This window comes from Helianthus annuus, chromosome 17, assembly GCF_002127325.2.
Source record: "Helianthus annuus cultivar XRQ/B chromosome 17, HanXRQr2.0-SUNRISE, whole genome shotgun sequence".
Taxonomy (NCBI): domain Eukaryota; kingdom Viridiplantae; phylum Streptophyta; class Magnoliopsida; order Asterales; family Asteraceae; genus Helianthus; species Helianthus annuus.
Genome location: NC_035449.2, coordinates 187527717 through 187547543, shown reverse-complemented (window position 1 = coordinate 187547543; position 19827 = coordinate 187527717). Strand labels below are relative to the sequence as shown.

The 19827-nt window shown below is 36.6% G+C and overlaps 2 protein-coding genes across 3 annotated transcripts; both read right to left on the bottom strand.

Annotated features, from left to right (window-relative positions):
• Positions 1 to 3541: 3541 nt before the first annotated feature.
• On the bottom strand, positions 3542 to 4224 carry LOC110916399 (light-regulated protein, chloroplastic). Its single transcript, XM_022161151.2, has 3 exons — positions 4016 to 4224; positions 3791 to 3946; positions 3542 to 3707 (listed from the first exon to the last, which is right to left on the bottom strand). Exons 1-3 carry the CDS (start codon positions 4189 to 4191, stop codon positions 3632 to 3634), a joined length of 408 nt encoding a protein of 135 aa, XP_022016843.1. The 5' UTR covers positions 4192 to 4224; the 3' UTR covers positions 3542 to 3631.
• A 5954-nt stretch (positions 4225 to 10178) lies between these two features.
• LOC110917344 (ADP-ribosylation factor GTPase-activating protein AGD3) lies at positions 10179 to 19367 on the bottom strand. 2 transcript variants are annotated; one of them, XM_022161918.2, is made up of 17 exons: positions 18877 to 19207; positions 18602 to 18696; positions 18381 to 18457; positions 18201 to 18301; positions 17463 to 17533; positions 17166 to 17228; positions 16013 to 16057; positions 15794 to 15907; positions 15601 to 15696; positions 14810 to 15199; positions 13816 to 14046; positions 13248 to 13334; positions 12831 to 13172; positions 12239 to 12375; positions 12065 to 12158; positions 11043 to 11467; positions 10179 to 10586 (listed from the first exon to the last, which is right to left on the bottom strand). In XM_022161918.2, the coding sequence occupies exons 3-17, from the start codon at positions 18455 to 18457 to the stop codon at positions 10472 to 10474; spliced, it is 2388 nt and encodes a 795-aa protein (XP_022017610.1). In that variant the 5' UTR covers positions 18602 to 18696; positions 18877 to 19207; the 3' UTR covers positions 10179 to 10471. The 2 variants fall into 2 exon arrangements, with proteins under 2 accessions (XP_022017610.1, XP_022017609.1); XM_022161917.2 differs by lacking the exon at positions 18602 to 18696 and having other exon boundaries at positions 18877 to 19367.
• Positions 19368 to 19827: the final 460 nt, after the last annotated feature.

Here is a 19827-nt window from a genome sequence, read left to right as displayed (position 1 = left end):
AGTATTTAAATTAATAACTCAAAATAAACGAACTTATATCAAACAAGACTCATATAAAACATAAACAATTTATATAAGAATAAACTATTTAATTGACAATATTGTATACCTTACACCCATTAATGTTCTATGTAGTTTTGCTTAAAAATTATACTTGCAAAATATATTAGTTCACAGGTAACTAACCTAGTGTATGTATATAAGATGCTAGTTTGTTTGTTTGCTAAATGTTTCATCTCTAATTGTAGAGTAAACTGCCAAAACGGTCTCTGAGGTTTGGTCATTTTTACCACTTTAGTTCAAAACTCAAATCTTGGTCCCTGTTGTTTCAATTTTGTTGCCATTTTCTTCCAAAAGCAAAATCTGGTCAAATTTTTCAGTTAACATCCAGTTTTTTTTTTTTTTTTTTTGTCTTTTTCTCCCTTTTAATGAAGGGCAAAATGGTCAGATTTTTTAATTTGTTATAATAAAACGTTAAAAGATCATTTTGCCCTTCATTAAAAGGGAGAAAAAGACAAAAAAAATCGGATGTTAACTGAAAAATCTAAACAGATTTTGATTTTGAATGAAAATGACAATAAAATTGAAACCACATAGACACAAATTTAAAAAATTTTGAGTTTTGAACTAAAGTTGCAAAAATGACTAAATCTCATGGACCATTTGACAGTTTACTCTTTGTAAAGAGTAAAATGCATGGATAGTCCCTGTGGTTTGGTAAAATTTGACCTTTAGTTCTCAACTTTTCAAAATTACACTCTTAGTCCCTGTGGTTTGACAAGTTGTTACTCAGATAGTCCCCAAAGCGGATGGAGGTTAGTTTTTCTGGTTAAGTGGGTGTGAAATGACAAGGACTATCTGATGTAGCGTGTGAAATGATAATGAAGATCAAACACGTTGATTCTGCGAATACCCGTGTAGCTCTTCCCCAACCCCCAATATTCAACCCAAAGGGCACAGAATTTGAAGTGAAAAATGAGTTAATCCAAAATTTAAGTCTGATCTTTCAAAATACTAGAGAAACATATAAATAGAAACATAAATTCGAAATTGGCCTCAAAAAGACAATGGACCAAACACAAGCCCAAAAACAAAATGCCCAAAATACTTCAAAAAAACATAAAAACGTAAATAACTAATAGAAATAAGCGTTTTTTGGCCCAGACGATGACCCAAACCGCCTTAGGCTGTTTGCAGCAAGATGGAGCTCGTTCTCACGTTCGTTTCGCCTGGTCGCACGCCCCAGACGGACACCTGTAGCCCAAGTTAGAGCCATTTAAGCCCCTTTTGTCACGCGATCTTGGGCCTCCAAATACAAGATGGCCCGCTCCTCCACACTTGGGCCCACATCACTATCCGAGTAACAACTTGTCAAACCATAGGGACTATCCGAGTAACAACTTATCAAACCACAGGGACTATCCGAGTAACCTTCATCCGTTTTAGGGACTATCCGAGTAACAACTTGTCAAACCACAGGGACTAAGAGTGTAATTCTAAAAAGTTGGGGACTAAAGGTGAAATTTCACCAAACCACAGGGACTATCCGTGCATTTTACTCCTGTGTAAATGTGTTCTATTTTACTGGAGAAAAATGCTCGGATAGTCCCTGTGGTTTGTTCATTTTTCATCTTTGGTCCCCAACTTTCTAAAATTACAGCTATAGTCCCCAACTTTTGCAAAATCCTTCCCGGATAGTACCTGAAGAGGATGGAGGTTAGTTTTTTGTGTTAAGTGGGTATAAAATGACAAGATTGCCCTTACTATAAAATATTAATAATAATAATAATAATAATAATAATAATAATAATAATAATAATAATAATAATAATAATAATAATAATAATAATAGGACCCACTTTTACCTACCCCACTCCACCCTTTTTCTCTCTTTGTTGTTTGTGGCTCCACCAAAGCACCACCACCACACCTAAATCTCAACCACCACCACCCTCAAATGCCAACTACCGCCACCACCTCGCCCCATCATAATCGGCAGACCACTACTTCCAGACAAACCCACCCCAAGTCAATGAATCTACTAATAAATTTTAAGTCAATGAATGATAACATCAAATGTAAATAAGCAAGAAGGGAAATTAATATTAATACTAATGGAGTAGTGAGTACCTAGTGGAGGAAGAGTGTGATTGAAGCAAAGTGAGACCCAAAGGAGAGCGTGAACAATGCATAATAAGAGAAAAGTGAATGCAGGAGTCAGAATATTAGGGGACATCGCGCTGACTAAGGAGACGAAGGGTTTTGGAATATTTTGCGGCCTACATTTTCGGGGATGTGTCGCGTCTCGACTAAGTGGTGATCAACATGTGGAATTAAAAACAGAGTAAGGAGAAATAGAGGGTTAAGAAAATCTAAAATTGGGTAGGTTTGTCTGGAATTGGTGGTCTGACGGTTATGATGGGGTGAGGAGGTGGCGGCAGCTGTCTAATGATGAGGTGAGGTGGTGGCAGTAGTTGGGATTTGAGGGTGGTGGTGGTTGAGATTTAAGTGTGATGGTGGTGTTTTGGTCTGAATATGGATGGAGCCATAAACAACAAAGAGAGAAAAAGGGTGGAGTGGGATGGGTAAAAGTGGGTCTCATTATTATTATTATTATTATTGTTATTGTTATTGTTATTGTTATTGTTATTGTTATTGTTATTGTTATTATTATTATTATTATTATTATTATTATTATTAGATAATTAATATTATTTTTATTAATATTTTATTAGTAAGGTCAATTTTATCATTTCACACCCACTTAACACAAAAAACAACAACCATACGTTTCAGAGACTATCCGGGAACGAAATTGCAAAAAATGGGGACTATAGCTGTAATTTTAGAAAGTTAGAGACTAAAGGTGAAAAATAGACAAACCACAGGGACTATCCGGGCATTTTTCTCATTTTACCGTGTCTTCGTCAATTTATACATCTATCGTCGGGTGCCAAATTTTACACTTGAGATCGATGATTTCTCTAATTTCACTTTCTTTAAAATATATATATATATATATATATATATATATATATATATATATATATATATAATTATAGTTTAAGAGTATATATGTTGGTTTGATCATTTCTTTTCAAGAGCAAGTAGTAAATGGAGAGGGGATGTAAAGGATTAATAATATTAAGAGTTGTTATAATAAAACGTTAAAAGAATATTTTGCCCTTCATTAAAAGGGAGAAAAAAGATATAAAAAATTGGATGTTAACTGAAAAATCTGAACAGATTTTGATTTTGAATGAAAATGACAACAAAATTAAACTACATGGACACAAATTTAAAAAATTTTGAGTTTTTAACTAAAGTTGAAAAAAATATGACTAAATCTCATGGAACATTTTGCCAGTTTACTCTTTGTAAATGTGTTCTATTTTACCGTGTCTCCGTCAATTTACACATCCATCGTCTGGTGCCAAATTTTACACTTGAGATCGATGATTTCTCTAATTTCACTTTCTTTAAAAAAATATAATTATAGAAGTATATATGTTGGTTTGATCATAAGTAGTAAATGGAGAGGGGATGTAAAGGATTAATAATATTAAGAGTTGGTAATTAATATACATGAAGTATGGTTGAAACCAAGATGTTAATTAACCCCATCCCATCATCAATCACTCTGGTACTGGTAGGCTGGTTCACAGAATTCTCCTCCAAGATCATCGCAGGCCTCTGCAATAAACACCCTGTAGAAAACAACATTTCATCAACAAGAGATGGAATGAATACATCTATATATATATATAATTGAAAACCAGATGGATATTACGTTTTGGGACTGTCGTACTGGAGATACTCTCTGTCAGTAGTAGTAACCTTGTGCTTGGAGGAGGCGGTGTTAGCTTCTTTTGGTTTGGTCTCGGGGAACATTTCAACATCACAAGCCACGCCACCCAAAATCTCGCATGCTTCTGCCGGGAAAACACTAAAACAAGAATAGATAATATTAATCATGAACAAGAAGATTTGAGCAAAGATTTTAGTGCATGCTTACGAGGACTTCATGGAGCTGTAATCCACTTCAGCTGCTTTGATGGCGATAGAATAAGAAGAAGAAGTTGATGATGATGATGTTTTAATACGGTGTTTAGCAGGAAATAAGAAAGTTGAGGTTAATTTGGTAGAGAGGAAAGGTACTGATGAACAAGGCAAGTAGATCGAAGTCTGCATTTTCTGTTTGATTGTTGATGGGTTTTTTTTTAATTCCAATTATTAATATAGGCAAAAACCTTAACTAAGAGATAAGGTGTGTTGGATAAGGATCAGGTTTGGTTTGGCTTCATGTGGAAGATATTTTTTCACTGGTCCCCTCACCTTAATCATGTTTTTTAGATTGAAAACTAACAAGTAAATCGAGAAAATTTGTGTTTATAACTTGATACAATAACACAAACTAGACATTTGTACTAGTTAGACAAGGGAAACATTGCATAAAAGACCCGAACTTAGAACGGGCATAACTCTAAGTATGATTGGAGTTACGGGGATCGTGACCAGTGTCGAAGCTTGAGATTTCTGACCAAGGGTCGAAAACGTATATACCTAAAAAAATTTATAAAACCGGGGATCGAAAACGTATATACCTAAAAAGTTCTAAACGAAAACTAGATACCGTACACTACTAAACGAAAACTACATACCATACAAATTTAGAAAACACCTATAAAAGTGTACCTCCCTATTGTATTAGTTTAAACATTCAAAAATCTATCCAGAATTATTCCTCGTGTTAAGTAACTTAAGTTCGCTTCCACTCTGCTGCATTAGGTTCCATCTTTAGATATAGTGTATATATGGTTATATCGTATGTATTTTGGTGCTCCCGGCTATAGCACCTTGCTAAAGCAATGTTTATAATTAATACAAACTAGTATTAAACCATCACCGCGTTGCGGCGGGGGCGTAAAGACATGCCAAGTAGCACTAATGCTACACCACTGTCGATGATCACTAACACTGGAAAAGATCGTTAAAACACCAAACGAAAAGCAAAGTAAAATCTTTGAACCACGTACGCCCATTACGGCATGTTAATGCGAAGAAATTTGATCGAAACGTAAAACATAGAAAAAAAACTAAGTTAGAACCAACAATGCCAAGAATTATTACAAATTTATAGTATATAATTTATCAAAGTGTACAACCTCAACACATAAAGGTACAACAAAACTAAACATGAAACACCATTAATGCAAAAGTTATAACCACTTAAAACTATATTACAAATTGATATTATATAAATTTCTACCAACATTCGGCTACAAGAGACTCTGGACATAATAGTACCTTTTTCGTTGCCAGAAACTCCGCCATGCATTGACATCCAACTAGCCAAGTAAATTTTTGTCATTTTCCCTAATTGGTCTAAAAAAATCTTGTCTAGAACTATTATCATTAAGACAAGTTTTTGATACGGGTCACAACCATATAAAGCGATATACTAGCAGATTAACCATCATCACACATGGCCCTTCGCATTGATCGTGGGCATAAGAGGCCCTCTTCCTAGCCTACGCCCTTATAACACAGGCATTCACATATGTCACCTTAAGACATTGGCGTAGCATAGTGGGAGCGAGGAGGGGCGCCCGACCCCCCGAATTTTTCGCTCAGTAGTGTGCGGTATGTAGTTTTCGTATAGAATTTTTTAGGTATATACGTTTTCGACCCCCTGGTTTTATAATTTTTTTAGGTATCTACGTCTTCGACCCCCAGTCGAAAATCTCAAGCTTCGCCACTGCCTTAAGTTTTGGGTCAGTTAGGGTGGTATGTGGATGCTAGAGCCATGATACATGTCACTTCGCACGAAGATACTAGCCCAAATTAAGTCAATATGTTCAGTGGCGGAGCTTGGCAAAAGTTCCGGAGATTGGAGTCATGGGACCCAATTTATATATTATAGAGTAAATTACGTTTTTGGCCCCTGTGGTTATATCACTTTTACTATATTAGCCCAAAATAAGATTTTTTAACATATGTGCCCACATGGTCTCTATAACTAACTATTTAGGCCCCTGAGTCTAACTCAACCCCAAACTCTAGTTAATTATTTGTCACATGGCAGGCACATGATGGGTATAATGGTAATTTCTCCTCCCTTTTAAATCTAACCCAGATCTTCAAGAACATCATCATCTTCTAACCCAGATCTTCAAGAACATGACCACCTTCAACCATCATCATCATCCCCAGATCTTCAGTTAAATTTCCAGATCTTTAACGTATATTCATTTCCCACACTTACTGATCAGACCTACTACCAAAAGCTCAAAATCATTTCAGATTAACAAATTATCTCTTAATCTTCAATCTCAAATCCTACTATAACAAAAACACCAATCCACAGCTGACATTCACAATTTCACATCAATCTAAAACAATATCTTCAACTCAAAATACAATTAAGAAAAAAAACAGATTCAGTAAACGAATTCATCGCACTTTCACAAACTTCAAATTAAACTACAACGAGGATTTCCATAGCCTTTAAACATAGAACTTTGACTTCAGATCCTTCTAATGGTTCACAGTTCTTGAGCTTCTCAATTTGCTTGTCTGCTGAAATCAACAACAAACACAATCAAATCATAAAAAACTGAAATCAACAATCACCTTAAACATAAATGGAAGATCAACGCCCCACTTCCCAACAACCAAATCACCCGAAACCTCCGGATTCTCCGAAACCCATGATTTCAAACTCACATTTCCGATCCCCTTTTCCCCGACAACATACGACGGTCCAGAATCATGAGTCCCCATCCAAAGTTCAGCACAATGTTTGCTTTCCTCAATTTCACAATCACAGTTGCCTGAAAAGGTTCTTGTGACTAGTGATTCGTTGCCAATTATGCTCCAATCGTAGTTTTGAACCCAACACTTGAGCCTTATTAGATCCCCTTCGTGCTTGTTGTTGTTGATCTCCATCATCATTGTACGATGGAGTTATTATGACGGTGAAATTGTAGAGATACCACCGTGGTTATAAGTTGGAAGGTGATAGGTGTGTAGGGATGGCAATCAAACCCGAACCCGATGGGTAAACCCGAAACCCGACACATTTGGGACGGGTTTGGGGTCGGTTAATCGGGTTTGGGACAGGTTTGGGAATAGTTTTTATTTTTTTCGCGGGTTTGGGACGGGTTTGGGATTTAGTGATATATCCGTTTACCCGACCCAATTACCCGATAAAGTGTACCCGTTTACCCGATTGTATACCCGATATAATTTCTTTTATATTATTAATATGTATATATATGATACATTCATTTTTTACACATATAGGTATTCTATTCCGTATACATTATAGTTATTTGATATATATTTTTATAATAACAATACAAAATGTAACCGGTTAGTAGTTACCCGATAGATACCCAATGGGTTTTAAGATGAGTATACCCAACGAGTAATCTTTTTAAATTAACGGGTTTACCCGAAACCCGCGGGTATACCCGATGGGTATTTACCTGCTAGAAACCCGACGGGTTTTGGGACGGGTTTGGGACAAGCTTACCTAATCGGGTTTGGGTTTGGGATTACCTAAACCCGTCCCAAACCCGACCCATTGCCATCCCTATAGGTGTGCGTGTGTCGGTGAAGGGGTAGCAATAGCGCCTTTAAATCTGCAAAAATCACGAGGTGTTGTGTTGGTGGAACCAGAGTGAAGAGGGGAAGGATAAAGAGATGAAGATGATGGTGTGTTCTTGAAGATAAGGTGCGTGTGATTTGCAGATGATATGATAGAAATTAGATTTAAAGGGGATGAGAAATTACCATTATACTCATCATGTGTGTGCCATGTGACTAATAATTAACCAGAGTTTGGGGTTTGTTTAGACTCAGGGGGCAAAATAGTTGTTATAGAGACCATGGGGACACATATGTTAAAAAATCTTATTTTGGGCTAATATAGTAAAAGTGACATAACCACAGGGGCGAAAACGTAATTTACTCTATATTATATAAATATTTAGCCAAAATAATTGTGGGTCGATCTTATATAATTTTAAAATTTTCGAACGAAAAATCGAAAATTTTACACTTCTAACTGAAACTTTGGGGGGCGGGTGCACCCCCCCCCCCCCCCCCGGTTCCCACTAAGCTCCTTCCCTGAATATGTTCTTCTAGGTACCAGTTATACACATGGGATAAAAATTTGTGATCAAATTTGTTTGTGAGGTAGTGTGCTATCAGTGTTTGCAAAAAATGTGTCAAGTTGGTTGTTTAAGAAAACAGCTTCAGGATATAGTTTGAGGATATCAGACTATACCAACAATCAAACAATGAGCAGAAAATGTAAAAGTGGACACGGGATGTACGAGGAAAGCCCTTGATCAATCTAGATCTCCGGTATAAAACTTCGGGAGCTGACAATCATCGGCTGCCTTGTTCTTCTTATTGCTTGAATACCAGGATACAGTGTAGGATAATGCTCAGATCGCTACTAAGTGTTGCAATGATTGCAAGTGATGAGTGTTAATGTGTGATTGCAAGAAAGAAATGTGTACGAGTCAGAGAGCTTGAAGTGAAGTGAGTGTCTTACGATCTGGCCATCCATTTATATAGTTACATCAATAAACAAATTTTCCTATAAACTAGGGATTCTTCCGCATATTCCCTCTTGACCGTTGAAAACCTATTCCTCCGGCTTCAACGTCCATTTCCCAACAATATTGAGCGAGTCTTTAGGGGAATAAGTCCTCATGAACGTTATGGGCCTGTAGTCATAATCTACGAACAAATTGTTAGTTATTATCAGGATACTGCCTCAGGATGTTACCAATATCCTGATGCGGTATCCTGACCATAAACAGCTGATATAAAATCAAGATAGAGTGTCAGGATATGGGCTCAGAATTTCACTCATAACAATTGTCCCCAAAAATATACTTGTTGGGATTCCGAATTCAAACGGGTATATTTTTCATGCACGTTACCCGAGTTTCATAATGGTATGCAGAACTTGAAAAGACTTGGTGCAACTTCCAACGCGCTTTTCACTCGATGCCTATCTATCTCGCCCCTATATCTTCTCACTTTCTTTTTGAAAATTAGCCATCCTCAGAATTTCCAAGTACAATTTCTCCTTCTTTCTCTCGTAATTCTTTCTGTTTATCTCTCTCGATGGCTACAAGAACTCAATCCCATTCTGGCGAATCTACTTCGTCTTTTACCAACCAAAATCTCCTCAAGAACCCCGAGAAGGAGGTGTGTTCCTTCGACAACGCTGATATCGCTGCATTGAGGGCCTCCGGTGCCTTTCCTGATGGAGCGGTGATCCGACCTTATTATTATTACTTCCATCAAATAAGAAAGGCCTTGTTTTTATTTCAATTCAATATTTCTCTTATATTTGTTTTTTTTTTTAATTTATATTCCAAAACATCAAATGAGGCTCCTGGTTACCGTGATGGTGAATCAACATAGCAATGGACCCATATCCCACATGGTAAAGCGTGACCTAACCCACGACCCTCGTACCCCCCGTGTAGCCTAAGAAAATCATTAACATAAAACAGGTCGGTATTTACTTGGTCTACAAACTTAAATTTCTAGAAATATATAAAGAAAAACCCAAGTAATGGCATAAAAAGATGTAAAAGATAAAAGAATGAGTTAAAAGGGAAGGAACCGGAGAGAGAGAAGTTTTAACTTTTTGTTGAAGGTATAATAGCCTATTTTATTCATAATATAAAATGTGATTATAAATTTTTCTAATGCAGTTACTTCTTTTAACATAAAATTTAATAAATGATTGTCAGAATGATTCAAAAAACAGCTACACTAGTAACACAAAAAACAGCTACACTCTAACACGATATGTCATTACAAATTACAAATATAAAGAAGCAACGTTTTAAGGGTTATACTCATTATTCATTTCTACATGTTTATTATAACATTCATAACCACATAATAAAACTATTTTTTGGTGGTATCATTTACAAAAATGTACTTCTTACCCTTACCCTCCTTAAATACTAATCTAGCTTTACTATTGGTGAGATTTACTAAGCAAAATGATTTATAAAAATGTAACTAGACATATGTCAACATGAAATGATGGATTATATAACAAAAGGAAGTTTATACAACATAAATCACTCCTTGTACACACTAGCTTGATTTAGTGTTATATAAGCAATAAAAAGTAATAGCCTAAAATCCTATTGATTTAGAAGTCAAAATTTCACTAGATTTTGAATCCAAAACAATGTACATACAAGCCCTCACCCAAATCTCAAACACAAACAAATACAAGTCTCCAAAACCAACCACCACCTCTCACCCTTAACTTTAACATCCACATGCTACTTACATTATAAAATTACACATATGCATGCATGCATCTCCTCCCCTGACCCTGACCCTGACCCTCCTTCCAACTTTGATTCTTGACTTGACTAATTACACTCTTTCCATCTATATATACCCTTCAACCACCCCGTTACCCATTCGAATCTGATATCAGACTCAACACCTCGCTATCCCTAAACTTCGATTCAACTGCAACCTCCATGGCTGTTTTACCCGCACCATTTACAGCTTGTGGGTCCGCCCCTCTGCATTTTATAAACAAACACAATTATTATTGTCTTTTTTTTTTGAGTTAATTGCCATTTTAGTCCCTGTGGTTTGGGTCATTTTGCCAGTTTAGTCCAAAGGTTTCATTTTTAACATCTGAATCCAAAAAGGTTTCATCGTTGCCATTTTGGTCCAACTGGCTTAACTCCATCCATATATGTTAAGTCTGCCAAGGGTATTTTAGTCATTTCATTTTTCTTTTTATTAACCCTTTATGGCTAAAATGACTAAAATGCCCTTGGCAGACTTAACAAACATGGATGGAGTTAAGTCAGTTGAACCAAAATGGCAACGATGAAACATTTTTGGATCCAGATGTTAAAAATGAAACCTTTGGACTAAACTGGCAAAATGGGCCAAACCACAGGGACTAAAATGGCAATTAACTCTTTTTTTTTTTGAGAAGCATGCAATCATTGATAAGCAAGATTTACCTTGAAAGGAGCAGCTTTGCACATGCAGCCTTGCCTCTGAGGATGCAATGATGAAGTGGTGTGTGGCCTCTGGAACTGGTGACGTTTATGGCGGCCCCATATTGTAAAAGTAGCTCAATCATACCAACATCCGCAGTTTCACAAGCAAGATGGAGAAGGGTGCACCCATCCAAAGCATCTCCATGAGCTTCACTGGTACCTGCTTCCATTGAACGATCACCCGTGGGCTCTTGCAACAACATTGCTTTGGCTAGGGTTAGTGAAGAATTACATGATCCACGTTCATATACACGATTCACGTCAGCTTCAAAGTTTACAATCAGACGGTATACAGATTTCTTGTCATTTGCACCAACCGCTTCCCATATATGTTGTGCCACTAAGCTATGATCCTTTGGCTTTCTAACAAATGCTTTTAGAGCATACTGCACACAATTACAAACAGTTTTTCAGGTTTTATTTTAATCCCACCACAAATTCAATTTATTACAAAACTAGGTTTGAATCCCGTGTATTACACGGACTGTATAAATGTCTTCTCGTTAATAGAAAAAATGGATGTAGTTAACCCAGTGGATTAAAATAGCAACGGTGAAACCTTTTTGAACCCACGGATAAAAAATGAAATCTTTGGACTAAACTGGTAAAATAACTCAAATCACAAGGACTAAAATGACATTTACCTCAACATATAATATAAAGATTGTTACTTATCTTGAACCCATTTTAATATAGTTTACTCTTAAAAAAAGTAAAACGAATTAATTTTTTGAATTTCTTATTTTCAAAATTGTGATCACATATCCGTTATATAGTATTTTCAAATAGTAAAATATTTATGTCTAAAATTATTATTATTATTATTATTATTATTATTATTATTATTATTATTATTATTATTATTATTATTATTTAATATAAGAGATAAATAGTAAAATAAGATGAGAAAGCACCAGAAAGTGACATGTGTCCATAAAAGATTTTCATTTATTAGTATCGGAAGATATAGCATTAAGCAAAACCTTTGCATGAATGAACTTCTCCTTGACAGCTATTGAGTCAGAATGACTAGGTTTGGAGAAACAAAGGAGCTGGGGCTTATCCGACTTGTACAACCTTCAAGAAAATTGAAAAAAAAAAAAAAAAAAAATTATACACATTTTCATATTGGTGAGAAAAAAGAAAATGAATTTTACCCTGCGGGAACAAGTTCCGTCTTTTTGGAGTGCAACAGTTCCTCCCAAACTGAATTAGCGAAGGCATTCCCCAAAGACTGAAACAAGGTAATCACAGATGGTTCCCATACTTTAACATCAAGCGTCAATGACCGCACCTGCAATCAAACGGTTCCATCAAGTCATTACTTTAATCTCATGAAACCTAATGTAAGTTAAATGCCATTTTAGTCCCTGTGGTCTGTGGTTTGAGTCATTTTGCCAGTTTAGTCCAAAGGTTTCATTTTTAACCTGTGGGTCCAAAAAGGTTTCACAGTTGCCATTTTAGTCCACTGGGTTAACTTCATCCATTTTTTCTGTTAACGCGAAGGCCAATTCGGTCATTTTATATGGCTGAATTGCCCTTTTAGTTAATAGAATTACATACAAAATGACCGAATTGGCCTTCTCGTTAACAGAAAAAATGGATGAAGTTAACCAAGCGGACTAAAATGGCAACTGTGAAACCTTTTTGGACCCACAGGTTAAAAATGACACCTTTGGACTAAACTGGCAAAATGGCCCAAAACACAGGGACTAAAATGGCATTTAACTCCTAAATAAAAGTTTTTACCTTTGATATGTGAACACCGAGATTACGGTGCACCCCAGAACATTCAATACAGACAAGAACTCCTAGATTTAAACAAGCCCAATCTGGGTCAGGGGCCCCACAGTCAGCACACTTGTCGTTTCCACAGACCCTACGGAGCACGTCTATGGGTTTCGGAGCGGGTTGTAGGTGATGTGAAATTCTTGATAGGCGGCCCGGATTAGGGTAGGCAGGTCTCTCGGATGTGTGATTGTGATATTCCTCAACAGCTGAGTTGTTGTGATCAAAATCAGAACTTTCAAATGAACTGCTATCACTCGCGGATCGGTGATGGCTGCTCCCCATTGGACTACCAGATAAACACTAAAATAAACCAAACGTCACTTTCAAGAACAATTAATATAAACCAAACGATTAACCGATTCCGATTACTCTTACCCTCTCAGTAACCTGAGAGCTTAACAATGAGGCAATAACCCCCGTTATCTTCTCTATCCAATCCATTTGATCCAGGGTGCTTTCCGCCTGCAAGTCATCAGACAGTTAAAAGGTGCTATTTGATATCAACATCAGTGAGATAATATTATTAAGGAAAAATTACAAGTTTTGTCCTTTATCTTTCTACCATTTTTCAGGCGGTGTCCTTTTTAACGAATGTTGACAGACGGTGTCCTTTACTAGGTATTTTGTTGCAAGTTTAGTCCTTTACACCCAACCCAGTTAAAAAACCCTGTTAATTGTTGGGTGTAAAGGACTAAACTTGCAACAAAATACCTAGGTAAAGGACTAAACTTGCAACAAAATACCTAGTAAAGGACACCGCCTGTCAACAATTAACAGGGTTTTTTAACTGAGTTGGGTGTAAAGGACTAAACTTGCAACAAAATACCTAGTAAAGGACACCGCCTGTGAACATTCGTTAAAAAGGACACCGCCTGAAAAGTGGTATAAAGATAAAGGACAAAACTTGTAATTTTTCCTATTATTAACTAGCAGGGGAGGTCACCTGCAAAGTGTAATTTTTTGTCGGTGAAATAATGCGGAAGCAAAATCTGAGGTCAGATTGGTCGGCATCCACTTTTATTGTTGACGTTAAGAGGTTAACGGTGTGATGAGCAACGGATTTCTCATCATGTACTCCACTGCCACCATGGTGGTGAGAAGAAAGCCAACGGCTCAACAGCCCGTGACCCAGTTCAGAACTATTTCTCTGAGCAGAAATTTGAGTGCCAGAACCCTAAAAATTAAATGAAATATTAATAACAAATTAACAAGGCAGCATAAAATCAAAGCCAGACATAGGGCTGTAAACGAACCGAACGAACGCGAACAAGGCCTTGTTCGTGTTCGTTCGTTAAGGAAATAAATGTGTTCACGAACGGTTCATGAACACTTACCAAACGAGATTTTATGTTCGTGTTCGTTCATTAAGGAAATGAGTGTGTTCGCGAACGGTTCACGAACACAAACGTACATAACTAAATTTGGCGAACGCGTCGAAGGATAAAGATAGATGGCCCAGAGAGTAGCACTCGAACTTGAATCCCTTATTATGGAACGGAGGATAATTGTATTCGTGGATGTAAATAGTGAGAAATGAAAGGGAAATGATGCATAAACAAGGTGAAAGTGGGTTTCCTAGTTTAATTTTTAGGGAAATAAAATAAATAAAAGTTCAATAATTTAAAAAGTACAAATAAAATATAAGAAAGTATAAAGATCTTCAATTAAAACACAAACATACGAACATAAACGAACGCAAATCAATGAATGTTCACGAACACCTTACCGAACGTTCACGAACACAATCGAACAAACGAGACCTCTGTTCATGTTCGTTCATTTAACTAATCGAACGAAATTTCTTGTTCATGTTCGTTCGTTTATTAAACGAACGAACATAAACGAACTTCCCGCCGAACGGTTCACGAACTGTTCGCTGAACGTTCGGTTCGTATACAGCCACATGAACATGAACATAGTCATACTTAGTTACTTACAGAGGGTTTGCTGCTTTGTTTGCGATAGTAGTACAACATTCCTCTGCTATCGAGAACAAAAAACCTTCTTTTCCAGTCCCCCCTCAAGTTAGAGGAGCGTTTCGAAAGATATCCTTGCCGTATTGTTTGAACCTTTCCTTTGGAAGCAGATTGCATGACAGCCTCTATCATTTTATGGGAGCTTCTACCAATCGCTTGAATCCCATCTCCATTTGGAGATCCATTTGACCCGTTTGAAGACCATCTGCTTTCTCTATCAATCTGTCTTTTATACTCTTGCATTCTTTCATTTAAGGCTGCTTGCTCGTAGTTTGATCTTTCTCGAGATTGATGTGCGTATGTTAACACCTGATTTATATACGGCTCCATCTGATGCAAAAGCTCATATCCCTAGACAAACAAAATCGGATGTCATTAACGAAGCATAGTAAAAATCTATGCAGTTAATGCGGTAAAATATCGGATATCGGTAAAGGACCGATATTTGAAATATAGGTTATCTCAGTGGGATATCGGTAATTTTAATATAGTGCAGAATTTATATATATAGCAATTTAACACCAATAATTCAGTGATATATCAGTGATATATCGGTTATATCGGTGATATATCGGTTATATCGGTCAAATATCGGTCAATATCGCCGATAATATCGGTACCGATATTTTGACCGATATTTGACACCGATATTTTACTAAGGGACCGATATGACCGATATAACCGATATATCACCGATATTAACTGCATAGGTAAAAATAACATCTTTTTAACCGATCTCAAGAGTCTTTCACCTGTTTAAAGTAGCGAAGATGAGCGTCCATGGTGCCACTAACTGCTTCCAGAAATTCAAATCTTTTTTTTGCTTCGACGTTGGAAAGTGCAGTAACCTGTGTGTATAAATCTTAACTATAAAAAAAAAAAAAAAAAAAAAAACTTGTATATATTGCTAGCTAGCAAAGTATGAGTAGCTTCGAAGATTCTAACCAGATTGAATCGAGCTTGCTCAAAAGAAGCCCTAGCATTATGAAGATCCTCCTCCAAAACTATAGCTATATCACTTTTGGTGCCTTTTTTCAAGGACAGAAATTTCTCCCGAGCCTGTCATCAAAGAAAATAACAATAAATGCTTAATGCTTTAATCACCTACGATAGTATAAGTCAATGTTAAATCCATAACCACTATCGAAAACAAGATAAACGAACCTGGTCATATAAAAGACTGGCCTTGTCAAACCGCTTCCGTGCCTCCTGTACAAATTAATCAACGTTCATAAAAGTTCAAATTGAACTATAAAACCGATATCTAGAGAGCAAAACTGTATCAAGTCATGAATGACTTGTGAACACAAGATGCATGCCTAACAACGGTATGTAAGGCATAGTTGTTAAAAGCCATCGCCTCTTGCGCCTAGGCCCATTTTTCAGGCGAGGCGAGGCAGTTGCGCTTTAAGTCGAGGAAATTGCGCTTTAACTCTCCAGATGGTGTTTCAGGCGCACATTCCGGCAAGATTCCTAGATTCCGGAGAGTTTCCGGCTAAATTCCGACAAGATTCTAGCAAAATTTCTACTTTTAATCAAGGAAAAATACACTAATATTTTGGTACTAGTTAGATGATATAAAGTGTTACATAATAGTCTTTGTTTATTTTATTTGAAGAATAGTATTCTTTTTCTAATACATAATATATTTTTTAAATTTGTTCATTATGCGCTTTATTTTTCTCAGGCCCTCGCTTTTTTTGCGCTTTGCGCCTAGGCCCCAGGCGAGCCCTATGAGCCTTGAGTGCGCCTAGTGCCTTTAATAACTATGATGTAGAGAAACATCCTAGAGATCTACGTAACCTCTATGGCACTTGATTGCATTACCTGCTATGCTAATGGCTACCAGCATAAGATCTACGTAAATAAACATCCTAAAAGAGAGACATGTGTAGAGAACTAAGCAGTCAATAGCGGTGCTATAGCGGTTAGCGGACCTCAGGGTGTGTAGCGATCCAAATAGCGGTGGCCTATAGCGGTTCCGCTATTAGCGGCGCTAAATACCGCTATAGCGGTTATAGCAGTAACGGTGTTTGATTGTGTTAATTCTTAAATTAAATACTTCAAAGTTACTATTAGTATTTGATTTGCAACAGGTTTTTGATAATGAAATGATATTACTATGAATTTTGATATTACTATTAATATTTTTCAAAGATATATTAATATATATAAAAAATACATAAATTATGCATGGTATAAAAATTACCGCTATATCACTGCTATACCACCGCTATAACCTATATATCATATAGCGGACCTTGACCGCTATTCGATTTTGGACCACTTTAACTGCATAGGTAGAGAAACAATTTACCTTGACGTCAAGCATGTCTATATTGACAAATTGTAGTAATCGGTCATTCAGTATATGCTCCACCTGTTCGTCCAATAAAAATCGTAAGAATGAGATAAAAATGTCAACTTAAACATACATACGTAGCTAGCTAGCTTGCTTGCATAAAGGACCGGATATTTTTATTTGGTCAATATCTATTAATGAACTTGAGAAGAAATAATAAAAAGCACGAATAACCATATCAGCAAATGATGACTGCGTAGTTGACTAGTTGTTATATTGACCAAGTATTGTGCTTAGGAAGACAAAAATGACCTGAGATCGAAGAACTTCCTTATATGTTCCAATCTCCCGTAGTGCAATTGTAAATTTCGTCATAACAGGACCTGCAAGTAGATACCACGTCAGCAACGGAATTAAAATAAAAATCTTGGCTGCTAAAGATACTAAACAAATTTGTACAAACGAAGGCAAGATAAAACTTCACTCCAACCATTTGTAAATTATTTGCTTAAACTTCTCACATAGAAGCTTGGTTTTAAATTGCGTGATGCGCTCCGATGCGTTTCGTCTAAAAATCTGATGCGTGATGCGTGAAGCGCGATGCGAGCGCATCACATCTTTATAAAAAAATATTAAAAAATTATTTATACATAAAAACGTGTGAAAATATACTTGAAGTAAAACAAATGACGCAATAAGAAGATAAAAGTTGTGCTTTTTGGTTCAAATCAAGCATACTAAGATATTAATTATTGAAAAAACCGAACCCAGTTCATAAAATCTGGAAAAAAAAACACAAGAAACAATGTTGTGTGCATCAGAGTGCATTATGCGATGAGCGCATCATGCGAAATGCGCGCAATACACTCGCATCACGTAAACGCCACGCATCAGTTGCGGCGATGCGCTCTCATCAGCGCATCACGCATTATGCGCGCATTTTAAAACCAAGCATAGAAGTATGAAAAGCACATGTAAATGTTTATAATCATGCAAAACAGATGCTTAATGTTAATGACATTACAAAAGGTAGGTTACAGAAGCAGGTACCTCCAAAGGCGACGCTAATGGGATCGTTATGTCCTCCACCAAAAGTTTCAAGAGTACTGGCAAAAGCAATGTCTCCATCATATCCCTCACCGAGGCCTTCACTGGACATATACATAGACGTACCCGAAATAAGAATAAGAAAAGAAAAACACAGAACAGTTAACAACAACAACAACTCACGTGTATTTTCGACATCCTTTGTAGAACTTCAAACTTCTTTCCCTCAACAATTCAGCACTCTCCTCTAAACTCTGCATCTGTTGGTGAAATTTCGCATTAGCATAAGTAGAAAGACACAGGCTTTCGAGCAACATAAACCATTAGAAAAAAAAAAAAAAAAAAAAAAAAAAACATGAAAAGGGCAATCACATTGAAATTCATAATAGTGTGAGAAAACTAACAAGGAATGGTCCTGCTGGTTCAAAAGACTAATTAGGGTTCAGTCTTAATCCATAAAGTGTTTGGAATTAGCAAATTGCCACAAACCCTAGTTTCTCTGTGAGACCAAAACAAAATTAAAAGAAGAAAAAAAATCTATAATTGAGGCAAAGGGGCCCTGATATACCAAAGGGGAGAAGCTGTATTTTAGCCAAAACAAAACAATACAATCTTATGGTATGTTTGGGGGGAGGGGGGGGGGGGGTGTTTACTTTACCAAAATCAAACAAGAGCAAACCTGTTTCCGGAACATCGGAGAGTCATCGAGCTTTGCGAAATGCATGATTACTTGTGGGTAGAAACAAAAGAAAAGAAAAAATTCAATCTTGATTCACACAAGAACAGGGGTTGGAGTGAAAAAGGCAAGAAAGATGGTTCATTGTGATCTAGGTCTGGATCAGAAGAAGAAGAAGATGAGTGAAGTGGAAAACCCTAAACAACACGGACAGACAAACAAGGTCGGATGGATGGAAGGATGTTTTTACTTGAAAGCAAGCAGATCAATTTCTCTCTTTCATTGAAATTCCATCACTCATGTGTTTGTGTGCAACCAAAGACACAGACAGACATTTCATTATGGCTGGTTATTTACCATTAAATTAAATTAAATTAAATTAATAATAAAGGGAAAAGAGCCCGTCCGTCCGTCAGTCAGTCACACTGCTTGCTTTTTCTACAGTATTCCTTTACCTTTATTCACCTCTTTTTTGATTTTTTTAAAAATGTGCGTCCATTGGGGATGGATGGATGTATTTTTTTAATTTTTTAATATTTGAGGAAAGAAAAAGGGTGGAGTTGTAAGCATTATGATTAGATAGAATTAGAGTTATTCAACAATGGACCCTCCCACAGGAAGATGACAGTACCCGAGACATTAAAACACCCAGGTCCACTCACACTTTCAATAATATCATCATCCTCCCCAATTGCATTTTTTTATATAAACCCCCCTCCCCCAGCTACCTAGGTGTATATGTCTCACCAATAAATAAAACTTTACCTGAATATCCTTTTAAGAAAGAATCATACTATGATGTGATTATGTTCTTACTAGACTTGACTTGTTGACTTGGGTATGAAATATAATTGCCTCAACTATGTTGTAAACTCACGAATAGCATGCACTGTGTATTATGTGATGTAAAAAGGTAGTGAACTGAAAAGGGTTGGTGAGTGAAACCTGTTGAAT